The 19,653-nt window shown below is 45.8% G+C and overlaps 1 protein-coding gene across 1 annotated transcript in view; it reads right to left on the reverse strand.

The window, feature by feature from the left end:
• SDK1 (sidekick cell adhesion molecule 1) overlaps positions 1 to 17,086 on the reverse strand; it is a 724,732-nt gene extending 707,646 nt beyond the window's left edge. Inside the window, exon 1 of the mRNA XM_043455307.1 lies at positions 16,539 to 17,086. Within this exon, the coding sequence (XP_043311242.1) occupies positions 16,539 to 16,782 (244 nt within the window). The 5' untranslated portion in view covers positions 16,783 to 17,086. The remainder of the gene's footprint in view (positions 1 to 16,538) is intronic.
• Between the last annotated feature and the right edge of the window lie 2,567 nt (positions 17,087 to 19,653).

A 19,653-nucleotide genomic window follows, 5' to 3' on the forward strand; every position in this document is an offset into this window, starting at 1 on the left:
CTTGCCTTACACAAAAATTATCACTGAGAGAATAATCAGAGAACAGTGATGACCTCAAGTAGAAAGGACCAGGATGAGAAAAGTAGATCCTTCTCCCACTCATAATTTTTCATAAGGAATAAGCACTACATAATAACACATAATTGTAAACTAAAATCCTGTCATGAAAAGACACCTTAAGCCTCCTTGCTTACCAAAACTAAATGAAAGAAAGAGGCTTAAGAACCACAAAGGCACATCTACTTTAATAAAGCACCATTTCTAGATGTTTTCACAATCAAAGGGCACCTATTAACATTGCTCACATCCTAAACGTGGCCCGCACATGCTGCCACACAGAAACTGTGGTGAACGTGGAGGAGAGACTCAGGGAAGCGGTCTTGGTGAGGAAGGGGAGAACAAGCCCCTCAGAACAGAAAGCCAAGAGGACAGGAACAGAGAAGAGCCCACGCCTGGAGGCCAAGGGGAGCACAGCCACAGGAGGCAGCCAAGCCACAGAAACGGAGGAGGAGCTGAAGGCACAACAGTGCCGTAAGCAGGGTTAGAGGGGGGAATTTTCACTTTCCAATTAATCTAGAATGTGGTTAAGACGAAAGCAAGATCAAAACAGGCAAAGACCAAATCCATTTGTTGTAATTTAATGAGTAATATGCCCATTCAGAATTCAGTACATGTTCCTTTGCTTGCCTTGAAATAGTTACTATTAGAACTTGTACAGTATTTTAATTTATAATACGGTTCAAAATTACTGACAGTGCTTACTATGCCTTCCCATACATTTTCTCTTCTAATCCTTATAAAAACCTTGTGAAGAGATACTAACTTCTGATTTCATAAATGAGCAACTGAAACAGACAGGTTATGTACCTTGCCCAAAGTGACACAGTTTATAAATGGCAAACCCAGGATTTGAGCCCAGCTCTAAAACTCAAGCTGAAAAGGTCTGAATATTGTTTGCTCCAAGAAAAAACTACACAGGCTAGCTTAAGCAAAAGGAAGTCATACTGGAAAACAAACCTGAGGAAAAGTCAAGCATGTAAACTTCAAGGTCAGCAAGAACCAGAGAAGCTCTGAAGCTGCAGGACTTTGCAAAACTCCATGAAAACAAATCAAGAAATGACAGAGCAAAAAACAGCCAATGGGGTTCCCTGCTGGGTACCAGAGTCATTCTTAGAAGACAGCATCTTTTGTGGCCAACTATACTACTGCATTCATACATAATACTCTTGTGATTTGCATTTATATTTAATATATATGTATTAGTTCATAATTTATATAAAACACAAATTTAAAATTACTAATTTTCATTGAACACAAGCTACATGCTGCAAAGTTTTTGTACATAATATCATTAAAATTTAAACTTATTAAATGTATTTGATATCAGAGCTGTTACTGGGAGAAGTGACACCAGAATCATAAAATATTAAACATCACTAACTAAAAAATCGATGGTACAAATGTGTTTATCAACTCACCTTTCAAAGGAGTTTTTGTTCTTACAATAAGCCTGTAATTTAAGATACTGAATGCCTTTTTCAAGTAGGTGAACAAAATAAGGCCCAAAACAATAATTTAATTTTCCTTGAATAGAAAAAAAGCACCAAAATCTCAAGTCTCCATTAATGCAATCTCAGGCTGAACCACTAAATTACTTTAATACCATATTCCTCCCAAAATTCACTAATATCACATTATGGCAAATAATAATTGCTTTCACAATTTTTTTAAAGTTATAAATGCTTATTGTTTGAAACTTAGAACTTACAGAAAAAAAGAAAAATTTCCCATAATAGAGAGATAAGCACTTTAAGCAGACTAGTCTATTCCTTCAACCATACTTGCTGAATATAAAACAGTAATTTCTTATCCATTTCTGACTTAAAATTATATCCCCATTACCTTCTTTAGTCTGTTATACCGTTCTATAAGATTTTATGCTATTTCTGATTTCAAAAGCAACCCAAGGCCATTATAGAACAATTAGAAATTAGAGGAAACTAAAAGGAAATAAAGTCATCGCGAGCCAGTGCTCCCAACGTACCAGCACACCACGTCCCAGGTCCTTTTCTACTGATGCATGGATGAACGACCCAGCATCAGAAACACCCCACCACACGTGCTCGGTCACACGCAGCGGGCAGCACAGGGCTGGGGCAGGAGCAGGGGTGCTGGAGACGGCCAGAACTACGTTCAAAGACCATTTGCATCACTTACTAAGTGGTGACCTCAAACTCCCTGTACCTCAATTTCTGCATCTACGAAATACGGACTGTCACAAGATAAGATCTTGCATAGACAGGCCTCAGCACATATTGAGAAGCACTCAATAAAGACATGCTATCACACTGTACAAACCATGCTATAACCTCATTTTTGACCTAATATATTCTGAACATCCTTCCATGTCAATTAGATTCACTTCTACACCATCTTTTTAATACCAACATAGTACAGTAGTTTTCTCATGTGCTACATCAGCCATTAGAAAAGATGCCTTAAAAATTTGGGTCTCACCATTCTGGTAAGAGCTGCCTGACGCTGACTATTACATACAGGGCACGGGACTCCATCCAACCCAACTTAGTCCCTAAAAGTGGGGGGATGGGGGTCAGAGCAGGTTAAGACTCCCAGTGTTTCCTCACTAGCTGACTTCGGAGAAGGGCAAATGGGGTTTGGGTTTTGTTTATTTTTTAGAGTTTTTTATTCTCAATAGTCTCTATGATGAAATTAAGTTTATTTACCCAAGAAAGAGCAACTTGCAAAACAAGGAACTGTAGTTTCTAAAAGTCCTCTTGAGCTGTATTTCCAGATAAAAAAAATGCTAAACTATAGATTTTAACTTGCTATAAAGTATCTATCCACATAAAAGCATACCACAACTTTCCTTTCTCACACTTGTGATCCCACAGGGAACAGCAAAGTTAAGATCCAGATGACTGTTGTTTTTATAATACTGTGATACTAGATTTAAGCAATTTTCAAAGTCCAGGAGTTGGTCAAAACCACTAGCCAATCATATCAAGTTGACACAAAATGGCAAAAGTCAACTCTCTCATCTGCAATTTATCCTCATCCACTGAGCTTCTTTGTATCTTAATGATGGTCCTCCCTCCATATGTATGCTTTCCTTCAAATGTTAAATGTAGTTTACCCTTGTGCATTGAATCTCTGATAGCTAAGATTCAAGTCCTACTTTTCCACAGCTAAGACCCCAATTCAGAATGTTAAGGAGGTCACTATGGAATGTGTTGGCTAAACATGGAGGTCTTAACATTGGTCCAGAGTGGCATGAATCTTATCATGTAGACAAGGAATTCATCACTGCTGTTGCCCAGTGTCTTTTTTGCCTGAATCCTTCATCTTTGTGTTCCCAAGTGCTAAGCTGAATTCCAGACTTTAACCGACCTGCCTACTCGTAGCCCTACCAGGATTCTGTTTAGCTGATCCGCCAGATTCTGAACCCTCTGACAGCACTTCACTATTTGTATTTCACTCCTTCTTTCAGTTTTCAATTTCTCTCTTCCTGAAGTACATCTTGCAGTAGTTCCTTCAGCAAAAGTGATTGACTAGGTCTTCATCTACAAAACTTCTGTTTCATTTTTACCCTTGACTATTACTTCATATGGATACAGAATGTCAGGCTGATGCCTCCAAAAGCACCTTGAAGATAGCAGTCTATCACTGTCTGCCACCAACAAAACATTTTCTAGTCTAGACAATGACTTTCCTCCAGTTACTTCTATCTTGTTTCTAGTGTTTCAGGTACAGTGTGTCTAGTATGGAATTGTTTGTATCTTGCTTGGGGTTCACTGTGCTTCCTGAACCTAAGAAGTAAGCCTTGCATTTATTATGGAAAAATGTCAACCATTATATCTTTGAAGAGTCTCTCTCCCATTCTATTTTCTCTTTCAGGAAACTCACAGAAGGTAACAGTGAACTTTCTTGTACTAAATTTCATAAGTCTTAACCACTCATTTTCCACTCTCTCTCCCAAGCAATTTCTTCAGAACCCCTCAAAGATCAATAGTTTTCTCTTCATTTATATCCACTCAGCTGTTTAACCTATGCACTGAGGTTACTTGAGGTTTCTAGAAATTCTACTTGGTTCCTTTCCAAATCTATGTGTTCTCTTCCCAATCTGTGATGTTCTTTCATTGTAGTCTTATTATCGCTAATAATTTTAACCAAGTGATTTCTGTCCCATGTCCCAGGAGCACCTCTCTCCTATTTATAACGTCTGCCACAGCTCCTTCATAATGATTCATTCCCTTGTGTGACTGGCATGCTCTATTCCAAGTCCATCCTGAGCACGAGTGGTTTCTTCTATCGAGTCCCAGGTTGTTCCCCTGCTCTGCAGGACAGCTTCACACTTATTTCTGAGGGCTCCCACAGCTCTGGACCAGATTTTGTGCTAATTTCTTAGCTTGAGGGTAAGTTACACTGCAAGAAATGTTAAGTTTCAACCTACCCCCAATGTGATGTATGGACTTGCTTTTTTTATTCCTAGTTACTCACAACCTCAGGAGGACAACACGTTTCTTTGTACTCCCTCAGTCTAGTGGGTGAGATTTTCTAGTCTTCTTTTCACACATGGGACACCCCTCAAGATTTTATACTGGAAGACCCCAACTCCGCCTTCCTTCTTTAAGCAGACCTAAGACCATGTCTCCTGTTCCTTCACGAGACCCTTGGGTCCTATACCCAGATCTAAAACCACCTGCCCTTGAGCTCCCAATTATACCCTGGCTTTGAATTCTCTTTCCACTTCTGACCTTTGGGATCCCTGGTTCCCCAGGCTCAGGAATGCTCCCACTTGCCCTGTTCTCTTTTGTCCACAGTTGCAATGTGTTTACAGCAGGGTGGGAGTGGAAGTCTTCTACGTCAGCTCCAGTAGCAAGTTGCTAGAAGCCTCCAGGAGTCACAAACTATGAAACTGTGAATTGATCACTTCAGAGAATTGTGATGATTACTTACAATTTTGCCAGATGACAACAGCCCACAATTTTTTTCAGCCTTGAGAACAGTTTTTAAATTGGAAAAAATAAATATTCCCAAGGCATTGTCACTATACACTTCAAATGCCTTTGTAGTTCTTTGCTTGCTAGAGTTTTAACTGTATGAGAAAAACACCTGTTGACTCCATTTTCTCACCATCCATTCATTCTTTAATCAACTTCAATCTGCCTTATAGTCCTACAACTCTAGTGAAATTATACTAAACAGAATCAACATTTACCACTGTATCAACAAGTCCAACGACCTTTTCTCGGCCCTCACACTAAACCCCTTCTCATCAGTCCCTCTCCTCCTCCTTCAGTGTAACCAGGCAGTCACTGCCGCACTGACATGACCACACTCTGGCCACGGCAACTGTTTACAGGCCCCCATTCTGTCCTAGTGGCTTGTTCCTTCCCTGATGGCTCTCTCAACACAGGAGACCCAGGTTCGATCACTGGGTCAGGAGGAGCCCGCTGAAGAAGGAAACGGCAACCCACTCCTGTATTCTTGCCTGGAGAATCTCCATAGACAGAGGAGCCTGGTGGGCTACAAGTCCATGGGGTCACAAAGTGTCTGACACGACTGAGTGACTAACACTTCGGAACTATGGGAAAAGACAAAATGAATGAGGCATGATTCCTCTTCATGAAAGTGTAAACAACCATACCACTGCCTAACATATACTGGAGAGGTACTATGTACTTGGCTAGGTTCTAACTACCTTCCTTATCTGTGATCACATCAACTGATCCTCACAAAAGCTATATGAAGTAGGTACAATTAAGAAAGTACATTGTACAAGTATACTTCAGGGATGAGAAATAATGCTTAAAGAAGATTAAGTAGCCAACCCAAGGAAGCACAGCTAGTTTTTAGGGGTCGATTTTATTTTATGCCAAGTCTATCCTCTTAACAGGCTATATTATCTCCACAAGTAATTATATCAAATGCCCAGAGCTATCCTCTAACTGCAAAAATAACATCCAAACATCTTCTTGACAAGTCTGTCTGGATGCCTCAAAGGTACCTCATATTAGTACACTGAAAATCGTGATCACCCTGCCCAAATTAAGGTAGTCTAACCTCAGTGACTGACTCCCCTAATCAACCAGTCAGGCAAGTCGGAAAGTTGGGTGCTACCCCCCGACATTCTCACTCAGCCTCTGTATCCAACCTATTGCCAAATCCTGTTCATCTTTTGTCCCCTATTTCTCTCTCAACCCATCCGTCCTCCTCTCTCATCTCCAACTCTACCACCCTGGCCCAAGCTACAACTTTCTCTCACGTCAAAAGGTGACACCGTCTAACTTGTCTATAGGCATTCTGGTTTCTCCCAACCCATTCTCAATTTTGCAATCAAAAAAATTTTTTTTCTTCTCAAGATAATGCTTTTAAAATGCAAACCTGACTATTTCACAACCAAAGCATTAATTCAATCTTTATTTCAGAGTCTGAGGCAGTAAGAATGCAGAGACTGGTGGCAGTCCATTTTAGTCACAAAGAGAAAGGCAATTTCAGTGAGCATCAAGAAGGACCCCAAGACAGGAACAGAAGCAAACAGAGATGAAGACAAAGAGGACAGCACCTGAGAGGTTTTGAATTTTTGGCTCCAGTGAACTTCCAGATGTTCAAGCTAGATTTAGAAAAGGCAGAGGAACCAGAGATCAAATTGCCAACACCTGTTGGATCACTGAAAAAGCAAGAGAGTTCCAGAAAAACATCTACTTTTGCTTTATTGACTACGCCAAAGCCTTTGACTGTGTGGATCACAACGAACTGTGGAAAATTCTTAGAGATAAGAATACAGACCACCTGACCTGCCTCCTGAGGAATCTGTATGCAGGTCAAGAAGCAACAGTTAGAACTGGATATGGAACAACAGACTGGTTCCAAATCAGGAAAGGAGTACATCAAGGCTGTATATTGTTACCCTGTTCATTTAACTTATATGCAGAGTACATCATGAGAAATGCCGGGCTAGGTGAAGCACAAGCTGGAATCAAGAATGCTGGGAGAAATATCAATAACCTCTGAAATGCAGATGACACCACCCTTATGGTAGAAAGTGAAGAACTGAAGAGCCTCTTGATGCAAGTGAAAGAGGAGAGTGATAAAGTTGGCTTAAAACTCAACATTCAGAAAACTAAGATCATGGAATCCGGTCCCATCACTTCATGGCAAATAGATGGGGAAACAATGGAAACAGTGAGACACTATTTTGGGGGGCTCCAAAATCACTGCAGATGGTGACTGCAGCCATGAAATTAAAAGATGCTTGCTCCTTGGAAGAAAAGCTATGACCAACCTAGACAGCATATTAAAAAGCAGAGACATTACTTGACCAACAAAGGTCCATATAGTCAAAGCTATGGTTTTTCCAGTAGTCATGTATGAATGTGAGAGTTGGACTGTAAAGAAAGCTGAGTGTGGAAGAACTGATGATTTCGAACTATAGTGTTGGAGAAGACTCTTGAGAGCCCCTTGGACTGCAAAGAGATCCAACCAGTCAATTCTAAAGAAAATCAGTCCTGAATGTTCATTGGAAGGACTGATGCTGAAGCTGAGACTCCAATATTTTGACCACTTTATGCAAAGAACTGACTCATCTTTATGCAAAGAACTTTATTCCCTGATGCTGGGAAAGATTGAAGGTGGGAGAAAGGGACAAGAAAGGATGAGGTGGTTGGATGGCATCACTGACATGATGGACATGAGTTTGAGTAGGCTCCTGGAGTTGGTGATGGACAGAGAAGCCTGGTGTGCTGCAGTCCATGGGGTTGCAAAGAGTTGGACACAACTGAGCAACTGAACTGAACTGATCCCAGAGATGGAGCTGAATCCTAAATTTGCCAAGTTTCAAAGTATTCTTCTTGTAACACTGACACCCCAAGATGCCTTCAATAAAATCATTTTTTCTTAAGTCATTCAGACTGAGTTTCTAGTTTGCAACCAAGAGAGTCTTAGCTAAGGGGGGAAAAAAAAAACCTTAGAAAAGCCAAGAAGACACACTTAGAAAAGGGGGACACACATACAGAGCAAAAACAAATTCCACATAAAGTGAAAATACCTTTGGCCAGAAAATACATAAACACACACAATGTTTGTTAACTCATGTATCTCCTCCTTTTAAAGGTGTTACATAAAATGCTGGAGGCTAAGAGCCATGTTTTCTTTTATGTTCTGCAAATCATCATAGATTGCTGTAGAGCTAAACACTGAATAAAAAAAAATTAGTAGAAAAAGCATAACTGTACAATAATATAAATCATAAAGTTGCATCCTTGGAAACCCACTCCCTCTGGGAACAGTTTACATATGCACTCATGTAAATAAAATGTCTTTTTTCTCCCAAGTAATACTTTACCACTACTTTATTTCCTGGCTATGATTTGCATTGTAAGGTATTATGAATTCACCTTGCTTATAGCTGAGAATTTTATATATTGCATGAAGTGCTGAAAAGCAGTGTACCATAGAAGGCAGGGGAAAAAAATAGCTACACAAACTAGAGATTACATCCTACATAAATACTTTTCCTCTTGCCATCTGGTGGTTCATGTATTAAATCAACACTGACACTCATTTACAGAGGGCTTGGTCCACAAAGTCAAAACTTCCCTATTCTTTTTGCATCACATTTAACACCTAGAGGGAAGGTGAGATAGAACTGACCTTCAACCGCAAATATATACAAAATTAAGGCTCACACTAAAGAGAAAAACCCACAGATACCTGTGGATGTAACACATGAACAGGTTATACCCATGTGATATAAGCTATGCTATCTCTCCTCACCCGAAATCTAACTTTCTCAACTAGCCTGTTTAGGTTGGTAAAATTCTTAAGAAAGGTAACTAACATCACTCTGAGTAGCCATATTCCTCTTCCAAATGCCATAGTCATTCTTTAGTTGCCTTCCTATATTTTTTCTCTTGGAAAGATCATTCATCTTCATAAAAATCAAGCTTACATATATGAGAGCTTCCAAGCCTCTCACAATAAAGAATCATGTCTAGAATACAGAGGAGAGTTCTGGAAGAGAGAAAAGGCAACAAAACACTACATCAAAGGCTAAATTTATCTAGGTGATAATATGGGCCCAGGAGTCTAGCCCATTCTCATAAGCCTACATCCCCAAAGATACAGAGACACACACATACTCATGCATCCCCAAAACACTGCAGAAACTACAGACTTGGCCCGTGTTCAACAAGCTCATCTCCAAATATCAGTACATTAGAAGATTCATCTGACTGACATTCATTATTAAGAAACTAGATTTAATTGATAGCTGTTATCTTCACTAGACATTGTCTGTATACCAACAGCATGCCAGCTAAGCCTTTTAAAGTGAAAAATAATTATTGTGAATTTTGAGAACCATTTGATTTACTGAAAGTCCCTAATGAAGGCAACCAACACAGCTAGGTTTCACCCAGAAACAGACAGCATCTACTAATCCCGTCAATTACTGATGGTCACTGCCCAGCAAACACAAACATTCTCATATCACTATTTCATCTCTTTTAAATTTTCTCACTGCATTAATTACCTCCTAGATTTCAATTAGTCTTGCCCTTTTTTCTTCCAGCCATTTAAATAAATAAGCATCTCACATTTTAAAGAAATTTATTCCTCCAAACTTCAGGTCTACATTGATAAATTGCGGCACTAATTCATTTTAGAGAACCTAAAATTTTGAGTATGAACCACTTTCAGGCTAGAGTAAATATATCATGTGTAAGATGGCAGCACCTAAGGAGAAATATCATATTGCATCTTAGTTGTCTTCCACATTGTAAATACCACAGCAAAAGCAAAATGAAGAGAATTAGGTTCTAAGAGCTAAGACATATGGAGTTATAGAATCCCCAGATGGAGGACACAGAAGCTTGGTAAAGGGCAGAAAAGATGTGACAAAATACAGATCAAAAAATCATGGCAGGACAATTCTGAAGGTGTAGTTTAACCTCCAACTTTCACAGGTGAGAAAAAAATCAACTCAGAAGCTAAGAGACCTGCTAATAAGACAAGTTAGTTACAGAATGAAATAAAAACTGGGTCTACTAACCCTTATCCCAATGCCTTTTGCATTCACCATAACCTTTTTCCTAGGAAAGCTTTATAAACTGTTCTCATTCCCACAATACCCACAGGAGACCCTGGGGACAGGGAGCCTGAAGCCAGACCAAGGCAATGAGTCTGTCTTCAGAGCGGCCTGTCAGGGGGTCAGACCGCCTCAACACCAGAGGAGCAAACAGCAAGCAAGCGCTTCCTGCAGCACTGCTCCCATACATCCTTAACTCGGTATTTGGACATGGTAAGAGTAGTATCCAAGTAGCGAAGCTGCAAGGTTAGTAACAATGTATTTCTCCAGAACAGGTGTCAGGTATGGGATCAATAACTGGCAGGTGGTATTTATCAAACTATGAGAGACTTTTCTATTTCAGGGAATCATTAAAAAAACATAAGACTAACTTCTATGCACTACTACAAAAGAATGACATGAGATGCCATCACTGCAGCCCCATGTGACAAAATAAGGTACAAATGTTTATATTAAAAGAGACTATTTTATTTTTTAAATAAATTTTTTAATTAATTAATTTAAAATAATTTATTTAATTAAAATAATTTTTAAAATTAATATTTTAAAATAAAAAATAAAAGCTGTTTTATTAAAAGATTTACAAACTGAGGGTAAATTTTAAGAAAATACCTTATGGAAATGAGGAAGTCAAATTAGAATGAAGGGGACTATATATGTATTAAAATGCCCAGTTACATTAGGTAAAAACAGTGACTGCTTACCCCAAGTCTTAGCCAGAACATAAAACTTACATCGAGAACTTTACTTTTATTTTTTAGATAATTGTACTTTAACTCCTCTTTATACTATACCTTTCAACCTGATTTTCATTCCCCATCCTCACTTTACTCATCTTTCATGTATTTGGACTCTTAAAAGAGTCTACTTTCAAAACTACTGCTTTCCTTACTTCTTACAGAAATTTAACTCATAACCTAGTCAAAATCCAGTTTCTGAGTTTTCACTCTGTTTCAGTCTTTAGATGTACTTAGCAGACATTACTGGTCTCTGACCTCAGGGACACCTGGAAGAAGGCACTCCCTCCCCCCTCCAAGGTCCCCCAGGAAAACAACCCGAGGACTCAGGATGGACAGAATATGAAGGCAACTAGTAGGTAGAATTTAGAGGGCTTCCCAGGTGGCCCTGGTGGTAAAGAATCCTCCTGCCAGTGCAGGAGGTGCAGGTTTGATCCCTGGGTCAGGAAGATCCCCTGGAGAAGGCAATGGCAGCCCACTCTAGTATTCTTGCCTGGAGATTCCCATGGACAGAGGAACCTGGCGGGCTACAGTCCATGGAGTCTCGAAAAGTCGGATGTGACTGAGCACACACACAGGTAGGACTAAAGTATAATATCCTGTTTGATTCCACTTCATCACCCATTTAGCTTTCCAGAGTGACTTTGCTTTACTCCAATATTTGGTGACATAAGAAACTTTCTGGTTAGATATAATCCCAATATGTAGCTAAACTGAACTGGGGTTAGATAAAATGCCTGCTAACAAAAGATCAGTACCTCACAAACCCCACCTCTCTATTTCCATTTAAGGAACTTAAATACGTGTACTTGAGTGAGCATTTTCCAAGTGTCTTTCAAAGAAATGGTTAGTATGCTCCTAGTGGTCAGTTTTGGGGGGTTCAAATCTGCCAACGGACTGCCAAAATCCCATTCTCAATTGTAATTTGGTATTTACATTATGAGGGAAAAAAATCTTCAAAAAGAAAAGGCAAAACGGCAAGTCATTTTACTATAGGAGAGGTACAGGTATATGCAGAGGGTTGTGCATATTCCTCTCTATTTCCCAGACTGTTTAATGTAGTTTTTATTGTTCTATGGGAACAGTAAATAAGGTAACCTGAACCTTGAGGTCATGTAACTCAGTACAGCGTTTGGAAAACATCAGCCGCCATCTTCCCTCTGGTATCGATCAGACTGGTCCCCCCTCCTGCCCCCTCCCCCATAAAGCCACAGGCTGCACGGGAGACCCCCCAGTCCACTGGTTATGCACAGAAACCGTGAATCAGGCAGTCTGCCTTCCAATCTGGTTCTACCACTAGCCCTGAGACCCTAAGCAAATTAGTTAATAGCTCAGGACCTCGGCTTCCTCGTAAGCCAAGTGAGTACAAAATGCTACCTGACTCCCTGGGGTTGTTGTGAAGAACAAATGAGCCTACCTGTAAAGCACATCGTGCCTGGCACATAATAAGGGCGCAGGAAGGTGAGGTACAGGTGGCCATTCGTAAGACTGCACAGAGGGTGATAATCGCTTATTATTAGATCTACAGGATGGCTACCAACCAAGTGGCCAGTTGCCATCTGTTAAGCCAGCCGTGGGCTAATAAGATGCACCTGAACGCTACTAAGGGTGGCACCATGAAGACTGTGGTGAAGCTGGCAGCCTGGAACTCAAGTTCCACTTGAGACTCAAATTACAAAGATGTGAGGAGAAGTGGGTGTAGGAATAAGACGAATAGTGGAAACAAACCACTCTGGGAGGATGGGAAGCAAGGAGGGCCCAAAATGAAGGTAGATTTGTATTGAACCAAAGCAGCTCTGTTTTGAGATTTCTTCAGCAAGCCAGGGGGAGAGTAGACCTTACTGAAGGCTGAGATTTGCCCAAGAAAAGGAATCCAGGTAGGAGGCCAGGTCACAGCAAGTCAGGGTAAGGATGGATGACAGAGAACTGGATATGATCATCAGACTGGCCTACAAGGATAAAACCATAACACAAAGACACAAGAAATCCCCTGCGGAGTTTTTAAACACACACATTCTCCCTCCAAAGACCTGCTGGTTGGAGGTAGAGCCCAGAGAGATGAGGGTATTTTTAAATTGCACTGGTGATTCTGATGCAAACCCCAGACTAGCACAAAGCAGGAACTTGACAGTGTCGGTAGGAATAAATAGAATGAGTGACTCAAAAGCTAATTAAGTCTGGAAGAAATTTCAAAGTTTGAGATCTTGAACATGGAACAAGTGAAAATCAGCTAAAAGTGTAGAAAGCTCACTAGAGTTATGGGTGGTCCAGCAAGGGGGTGCACAGTCTACAGAACCGCAAGATCAGCCAGAAACAAGGTTAAAGGAAAAATCAAGCGATCGTAGATTTAAAAAAAAATTAAAACATTGGTTCTCAAACTTGACTGAGCACTGGAACCACCTGAGTTTTTAAATCTCTTGATGCTCACGTCAAACCAAAAGTCAATTAAAACAAATTCTGGGAATGAGAGTCGGCCTTCCATATTGCTTAGAGCTCGCAGGTGATTGGGACATGCAAACACATTTGAGAAACATGGGGAATCAACAGGTGATGGCATGAGGAAAAACTAAGCAAGCCAAGACAGTGGTTCTCAAACTCTGGTGCGTATCATCAGGGACACCTGGGAGCAAGTTCACCACTTCAGTGTGACTCACTGAAGAACAGAAAGAGCTGGCCCTCTCTCAGTTCAGCTCAGTCGTGTCCGACTCTTTGCGACCCCATGAACCACAGCACGCCAGGCCTCCCTGTCCATCACCAACTTCCGGAGTTTACTCAAACTCATGTCCATCGAGTCGGTGATGCCATCCAACCATCTCATCCTCTGTTGTTGCCTTCTCCTCCTGCCCCCAATCCCTCCCAGCATCAGGGTCTTTTCCAATGAGTCAACTCTTTGCGTGAGGTGGCCAAAGCATTGGAGTTTCAGCTTCAGCATCAGTCCTTCCAATGAACACCCAGGCTCTCTTTAAGTTCACCCAATTCCCCAAGTAATTCTGATACACACCACAGCTGGAGAACCATGAGTCCAAGGGGCTGGAAATAATTCCAAAGGAGAAACTAAGAAAGAACTGTGAACCACCCCAAGCAGTAACTGAGAAGTGCATTCCTACCCTTCTCCACTCAATGAACACAACCTTAACACAAGGCTGTACTGAGCATTCGGAGAAGGCAATGGCACCCCACTCCAGTACTCTTGCCTGGAAAATCCCATGGAGGGAGGAGCCTGGTCAGCTGCAGTCCATGGGGTCTCGAAGAGTCAGACACGACTGAGCGACTTCACTTTCATTTTTCACTTTCATGCATTGGAGAAGGAAATGGCAACCCACTCCAGTATTCTGGCCTGGAGAATCCCACGGATGGGGGAGGCTGGTGGGCTGCCCCCTGTGGGGTCGCACAGAGTCGGACACGACTGAAGTGACTTAGCAGCAGCAGTACTGAGCATTATCAGAATCAAGAAGCTTGTAATCGTCCAGCAGGAAAGCTAAGGCACCACAGACTTCACACAAATAACACATGTGGCCCTGCCATCCTCCGCCCCAGAAAGCACCCTCTCTAACACTCAAGTGTGGCTCCCTAGTGGACAACATACGGAAATGCATTGCCACCTGCCTTGTACAACTAAAAAGACTTGGCTCTTTAGCAATGGAGGAAAGTCCCAAACACCCACCAGTAAGCAGACTATGTAATTCAAATTATCATTACTGAGCAGAAAGAAACTCCAGGACTATTAAAAAGTTACAGTTAGAAGACATGAACTTGGTGTTTCACTTCACCGTCAATTACCTACTTTGCTTAAAACTTGGGTTGTGAAACTACGTAACTTTTACTAGTCTATAGGGCCCTTATTTTCTCCCAAGGTATCAAGGCCAAGCCTAGCCACATGAAAGGCCATTAGAAGGAAACAGTTAAAGAGAAATTAGGAATTGCTTCACCTAGCTACATAGTAATATAGTACTTTTGGCTGGTTCTAACCTAGTGGTAAGTGTTCCATTTAGAATGTTACATTTTATCTGATAAGATTCAAGAGAATACATTCCCCATGCATATGGCCAACTCATCATTCCATCAGAAATCTATTGCAGCCCCAGAATTTTCATTTTCAAGATACATGAGCTTTTGTCAAATGGTGACATCTCCCCTGTAATATGAATTTTCAATATGATATAAAAAATGATGGATATATTACACATTTCACAGAGCACAGAGAACAGAAACCTGTCAATGAATTTAAAATTTGTGACAACCTATTTGAAATTTTACACTAAAAGATCTGTACACTTTATAAACCATGTAAATGTAAAATACCCCTCTTTTTTTTTTAACTGGCAATGAGGAATAAAATACTCCTCCCTAACAAAGTTTGTCTTAGTACTTGTTTTAAGTTAATGTCACTAACATTACAGTTGTAAAAAGCAACACACTGACAGCCTTCAAACTGATAAAAACTTGAAATGTATATATTTCAAAACAAAGCCAGATTTTTCCACTCTGAACTTGTACACAAATCTTTACATGGATTAAGGTTCAGAGCTTACTGTAAAGTGCAAGTCACTGTTTTGGGGGGGGGGGGGGCGGGCAAAAAAGGAAAACTTAATAAACACCCTTTCTATCTTAAAGGTCATCCCTAACTGATTTAGATTTCCTCATTTGAACCTGGCTTCGCTGGCAATCTCCAGATCCCATTTTACAAAACGACTAAATAAATGCTTTTCTACCAAAGTCAGTCATTAAGCAAAAAAGCACAAACAAACGAAACGAAAATTTTCCAAGTAATGGAGGAGAGTTAAATTAACCAGAAATATGGCAATTTGTTTCCATGTAGCAAAACACGAGAGCGGGCCCTTAAGAAAGCCTTGGGGAGAGGGAGGGGAGGACCTCAGTGCGGATCACTCAGGTTAACATTCACAGGAGAAGGATGAGTTATCTGCTGTTCCACGATCTGATGATAGTTTTGAGATCAGACCTTTGAGATGCGATTCCATTTAAACCATCATCCGTCGCTACACACACATCACCTTCTCTGGACACCGAACATGGCTAATTTAAGTTCAGTGCTCGCATCTGCCATCCACCCTGCCTCCCGCGACGCCGAGGACCATTGAAGCCAAGCCCCTGGAGCCGCCCGCGGCCCCGTGAAAGCCCGCACCGAGAGGGCGCGTGCAGCCAGGTACTTCCACCTCTCCGCCTCCCGCCTCCACCTTCATCCTCCCCAGACCTGCAAACTTCAGCGAGCAGGGATGCTCGGGGGGCCGGGGGGTGGGGGGGGGGGGACGTTACGGGTCTTGGAAAGAACCCAGATTTCGGGGGCCAGGCTCGGCTCGGGAGAGACGCCACCTCCCCGTTCAAGTGGTCACTTGGCGCCGGCAAAGGGGCAGCACCTCCTCAGACCAGCGCGGTCTCCGGGGGCCACAGGGGCGGGTGGGGGCGGCGCGGGGCCGAGGGCGAGGCCGCGGGCACCCGAAGTTCTGCTCCGCCAGCCGCCGGGCTCCCCCTGGGCTCGGGCGCCGGACCTGAGGGGCGGCGGGGCCTGGGGGTGGGGGGCGCGCAGTGGCTCCAGGTGGCCGGCGCCTCGGACCCTGACGAGAGGCGGGCGCCGCCCGGCGCGCTGAGGGGCGAAGGGCTCCCAACTTGGAGGCTCGGGCGAGCGGCCCTCGGGGCGCCTCCCCGCTCCCGGCCCGCGTCCGCGCCGCGCTTACCTTGAGCCAGCGCCCGGAGCAAGTGCAGCTGCAGCGCCGCGAGCGCCCACCACCCGCGCCGCCGGCCCGCGCTCAACTTTGTCGCCGGCCGCCCGCCGCGCTCCCCCGCGTCCCCGCCGGGGCTCCCCGGCTCCGCGCGGGCTCCTCGGGGCCGCCGCTCGGGACCGGGCCGGGACCCCCGCGGCCGCCCCGGACCCGCCGCGCCGCCGCCGCCGCTGGCCTCCAGCCGAGCGCCCCGGGCCATGCCGAGGAGCCGCCGCCGCCCCCGGCCCCGGCCTCGGGCCCCGAGAGCGGGACGGCGGGCGGGGGCCTCCGAGCCGGGCGTCCAAGTGCTGAGGGGCGCCGGGCGCTGAGGGGCGCGGCGGGGGAGAAGTTGTCCGCGAGGAGACGCCTGTCACGCCGGCTCCGCGGCCGGAGCGCCCGGGCCGCGCCGCGTCTCTACAAGGGTCCGGCGGGCGCTGAGGAGACGCCGCCGCCCCCGCCCGGCGCTGAGGAGAAAGTGCGCCCGCCCGCGCGCCGCCGCTCGCTCGCCCGCCGCCGCCGCGCCCCATTCACAGCCCGGCCGCACGCGCCGCCCGCCCGCGCCCGCCGCCGCCGCTGATTGGCCGAGGGGAGGCGGCTCGCGGCCCCCCGCGTCCCGCCCCCACGCCCTCGCCTGCTTTCAAACTCGCCGCGCCCGCCCGCCTGGAATTTCGCGCCGGGCCCCGGGGCTCCACTCGGACGGCTTCCCGCGCCGGCTGCGCCCCCTAGGGACGCGCGGTGGGCACTGCAGGCTGGCGCCGGCTCTGCACGCGCGACCCGGGCGGCTCCCGCGGGGGCGGTCCAGCCTCGCCCTGCCCCGGCGCGCCCGCTCGCAGGTGGGCTCTGACGTGCGGCCGCGGGGCGGGCTGGCTGGCGGGCGGGCGGCTAGTGGGCGCCCCTCTCGCAGCGCCCCGGCCCGCCCTCCCCGCTGCCCCCGGGGAGCCGCCCCCTCCCGCCCGCTCGGCGCTCGGGTGGTTAGGCGCCAAGTTGCCGGGATTGCAAGCGAGAAACACGCCGGATCGGGTTTTCAGATCCCAGCAACTAGAGGCACCTCTGGGTGCAGACCCGCCGCCTGTTGAGAGGAGTGGACACTGGCTTTGGAGGCGCGTCCAAGGTCATGAGCGGCCGGCGGGGAGCACAGCTTGGGATGCTTCCCAGCGTGGGGTGGGCGGGTCTCCTAGGGGAAGCATCTGCTAGGGGGAGGGTCTTCCAGGGGGAGGGTCCACTAGGGTAAGGATCTCCCAGGAGTAGGCTCCACTAGGGGGAGGGTCTCGCAGGAGGAAGGTTCACTAGAGGGGGGGTCTCCTAGGGGGAGGGTCCTTGCGTTAAGAGGGTCTCCTAGAGCAAGGGTCCCCCAGATGAGGGTCCTCTAGAGGGAGGGTCTCCTGCTGGGAAGAGTCTCCTGGTTCTGAGCCTTGGGCGCCCGCAGAGCGGGGTGGGCGCGGTCGGCGGAGCTCCGCCGCATGTGGTAAGCATTAGCCGAGTTTATGGGGTGAACTAAGCGCCCTGGAGGCTGGGACGCCAGAATTTTTGTGGGAGGAGGGCCTGGAAGGTGACACGCAGTCTGAGGCCCGGGCCCTGTGATGACTGAGTGCGATCGCGTAAGTGGTGGCAGCCGGACAGGGCCTGCGCCCTGCTTGGGGCTGCATTTGTTGCTCCAGGCGAGGACGACCCAGGTGGGAGAGTGGACAGAGGGCCACATGGCCGAGGTTTCTGAGCGGGGGTTAGCTCCGGCTTTCAGAGCACCCACTGTGCACTCCCCAGCCTCTACTAAGTCTGAACAGTGACCCTGAGAAGGAAAGGTGGGGAAACTGAGGGCCGAGGACAGCAGCCAGCTGAGGAGGTGTATTCTGAACGGGATGGGATCCCAGGGCCTGCCCTCTGCCCACTTCCCACACCGTGCGAGGAAGGCTGAAAAGTGAGATGCAACCCAAAGCTAGCGCGTTCTCTAACGCCGCCTTGAAACACTAGTGTGCACTGACTCGAATACCATAGCAGAACCCTGGGGACCAAGGGTGTCCTAAGGGCACTGAGGGGTGGGTTGGGGGGGGGGGGCTATATTAGTTTCCATTGCCGCAGCCCTTATGTATACTCTGTCACTAAGTACTTTCTCTTTGCACCCTACCATGGACTGTAGCCCACCAGGCTCCCCTGTCCATGGGGTTTTCCAGGCAAGAATATTGGAGTGGGCTGCCATTTCCCTTTCTGGGATCGAACATGAGTCTCGTGCATCTCCTGCATTGGCAGACAGATTATTTACCACTGAGCCACCAGGGAACCCCCAATTATTCTTAGGTTTGCAGCAGCCCTGGGCCTCTTCTAAGTTGCAGGGTTATGTAAGAGTCTAGAGAGGAAAATGAGCCGTGCCGACAGGACGTTGACCACGCCGGCAGGCCAGCCCTGAGCCGGAGCATCACACTCACCCCCACCACACGCTGTGTGAGAGGTGTGCCCCTAGTGCAGCCGGGGAGCGAGACAAAAGAGGTGAAGTGGCTTTGTTTCTGAGCACCTCTGCTTTGCTCAGAGATGCGGAGGGTGTGGGAGGGAACCTGTGGAGCGGATGAGGGTTTGGAGGTCTCAGCTCCACTCCTTCCAGCTGTGGAATCCGGGCAAACTGCTGCCTCTGTGCTCCTGGAAAGAGGAAGGAACAAGTCCCATCTCACAGGGTTGTTGGGAAGGAGTGAGATAATTCCCAGCCAATAAACGCTAGTTTCCCTTTCCTCGTACCAGTTTGTCCTGAGGCAAACCACCCTAGCTCGGCGCGCCAGCTGAGTCCAGTCCACATTTAATTTTAACCTCTTCCTTTCGTCCAGGAACACATGCCTGTGACCTTCCTCGCAAATGGCAGCGCGTGCCTGTCTTGCGGTTCGGTGGCTCAGTTGTGTCCGACTCTCTGCACCCCCATGGAAAGCAGCACGCCAGGCTTCCCTGTCCTTCAGTGGCTCGGGCAACTTCTTGACGTCTGGACGCTCAAAAAAGTGCCCTGAGCCTCTTTTGCTGTGATTGATTTTGCAGTTCAGAGGAAACTTTATGGAAACTTGCTTGGAAATTGGAAAGCCAAGCCAGTATGCTGGAGGTTGCAGCAGAAGCATTG

The sequence above is a fragment of the Cervus canadensis genome, chromosome 32, assembly GCF_019320065.1.
Source record: "Cervus canadensis isolate Bull #8, Minnesota chromosome 32, ASM1932006v1, whole genome shotgun sequence".
NCBI lineage: Eukaryota > Metazoa > Chordata > Mammalia > Artiodactyla > Cervidae > Cervus > Cervus canadensis.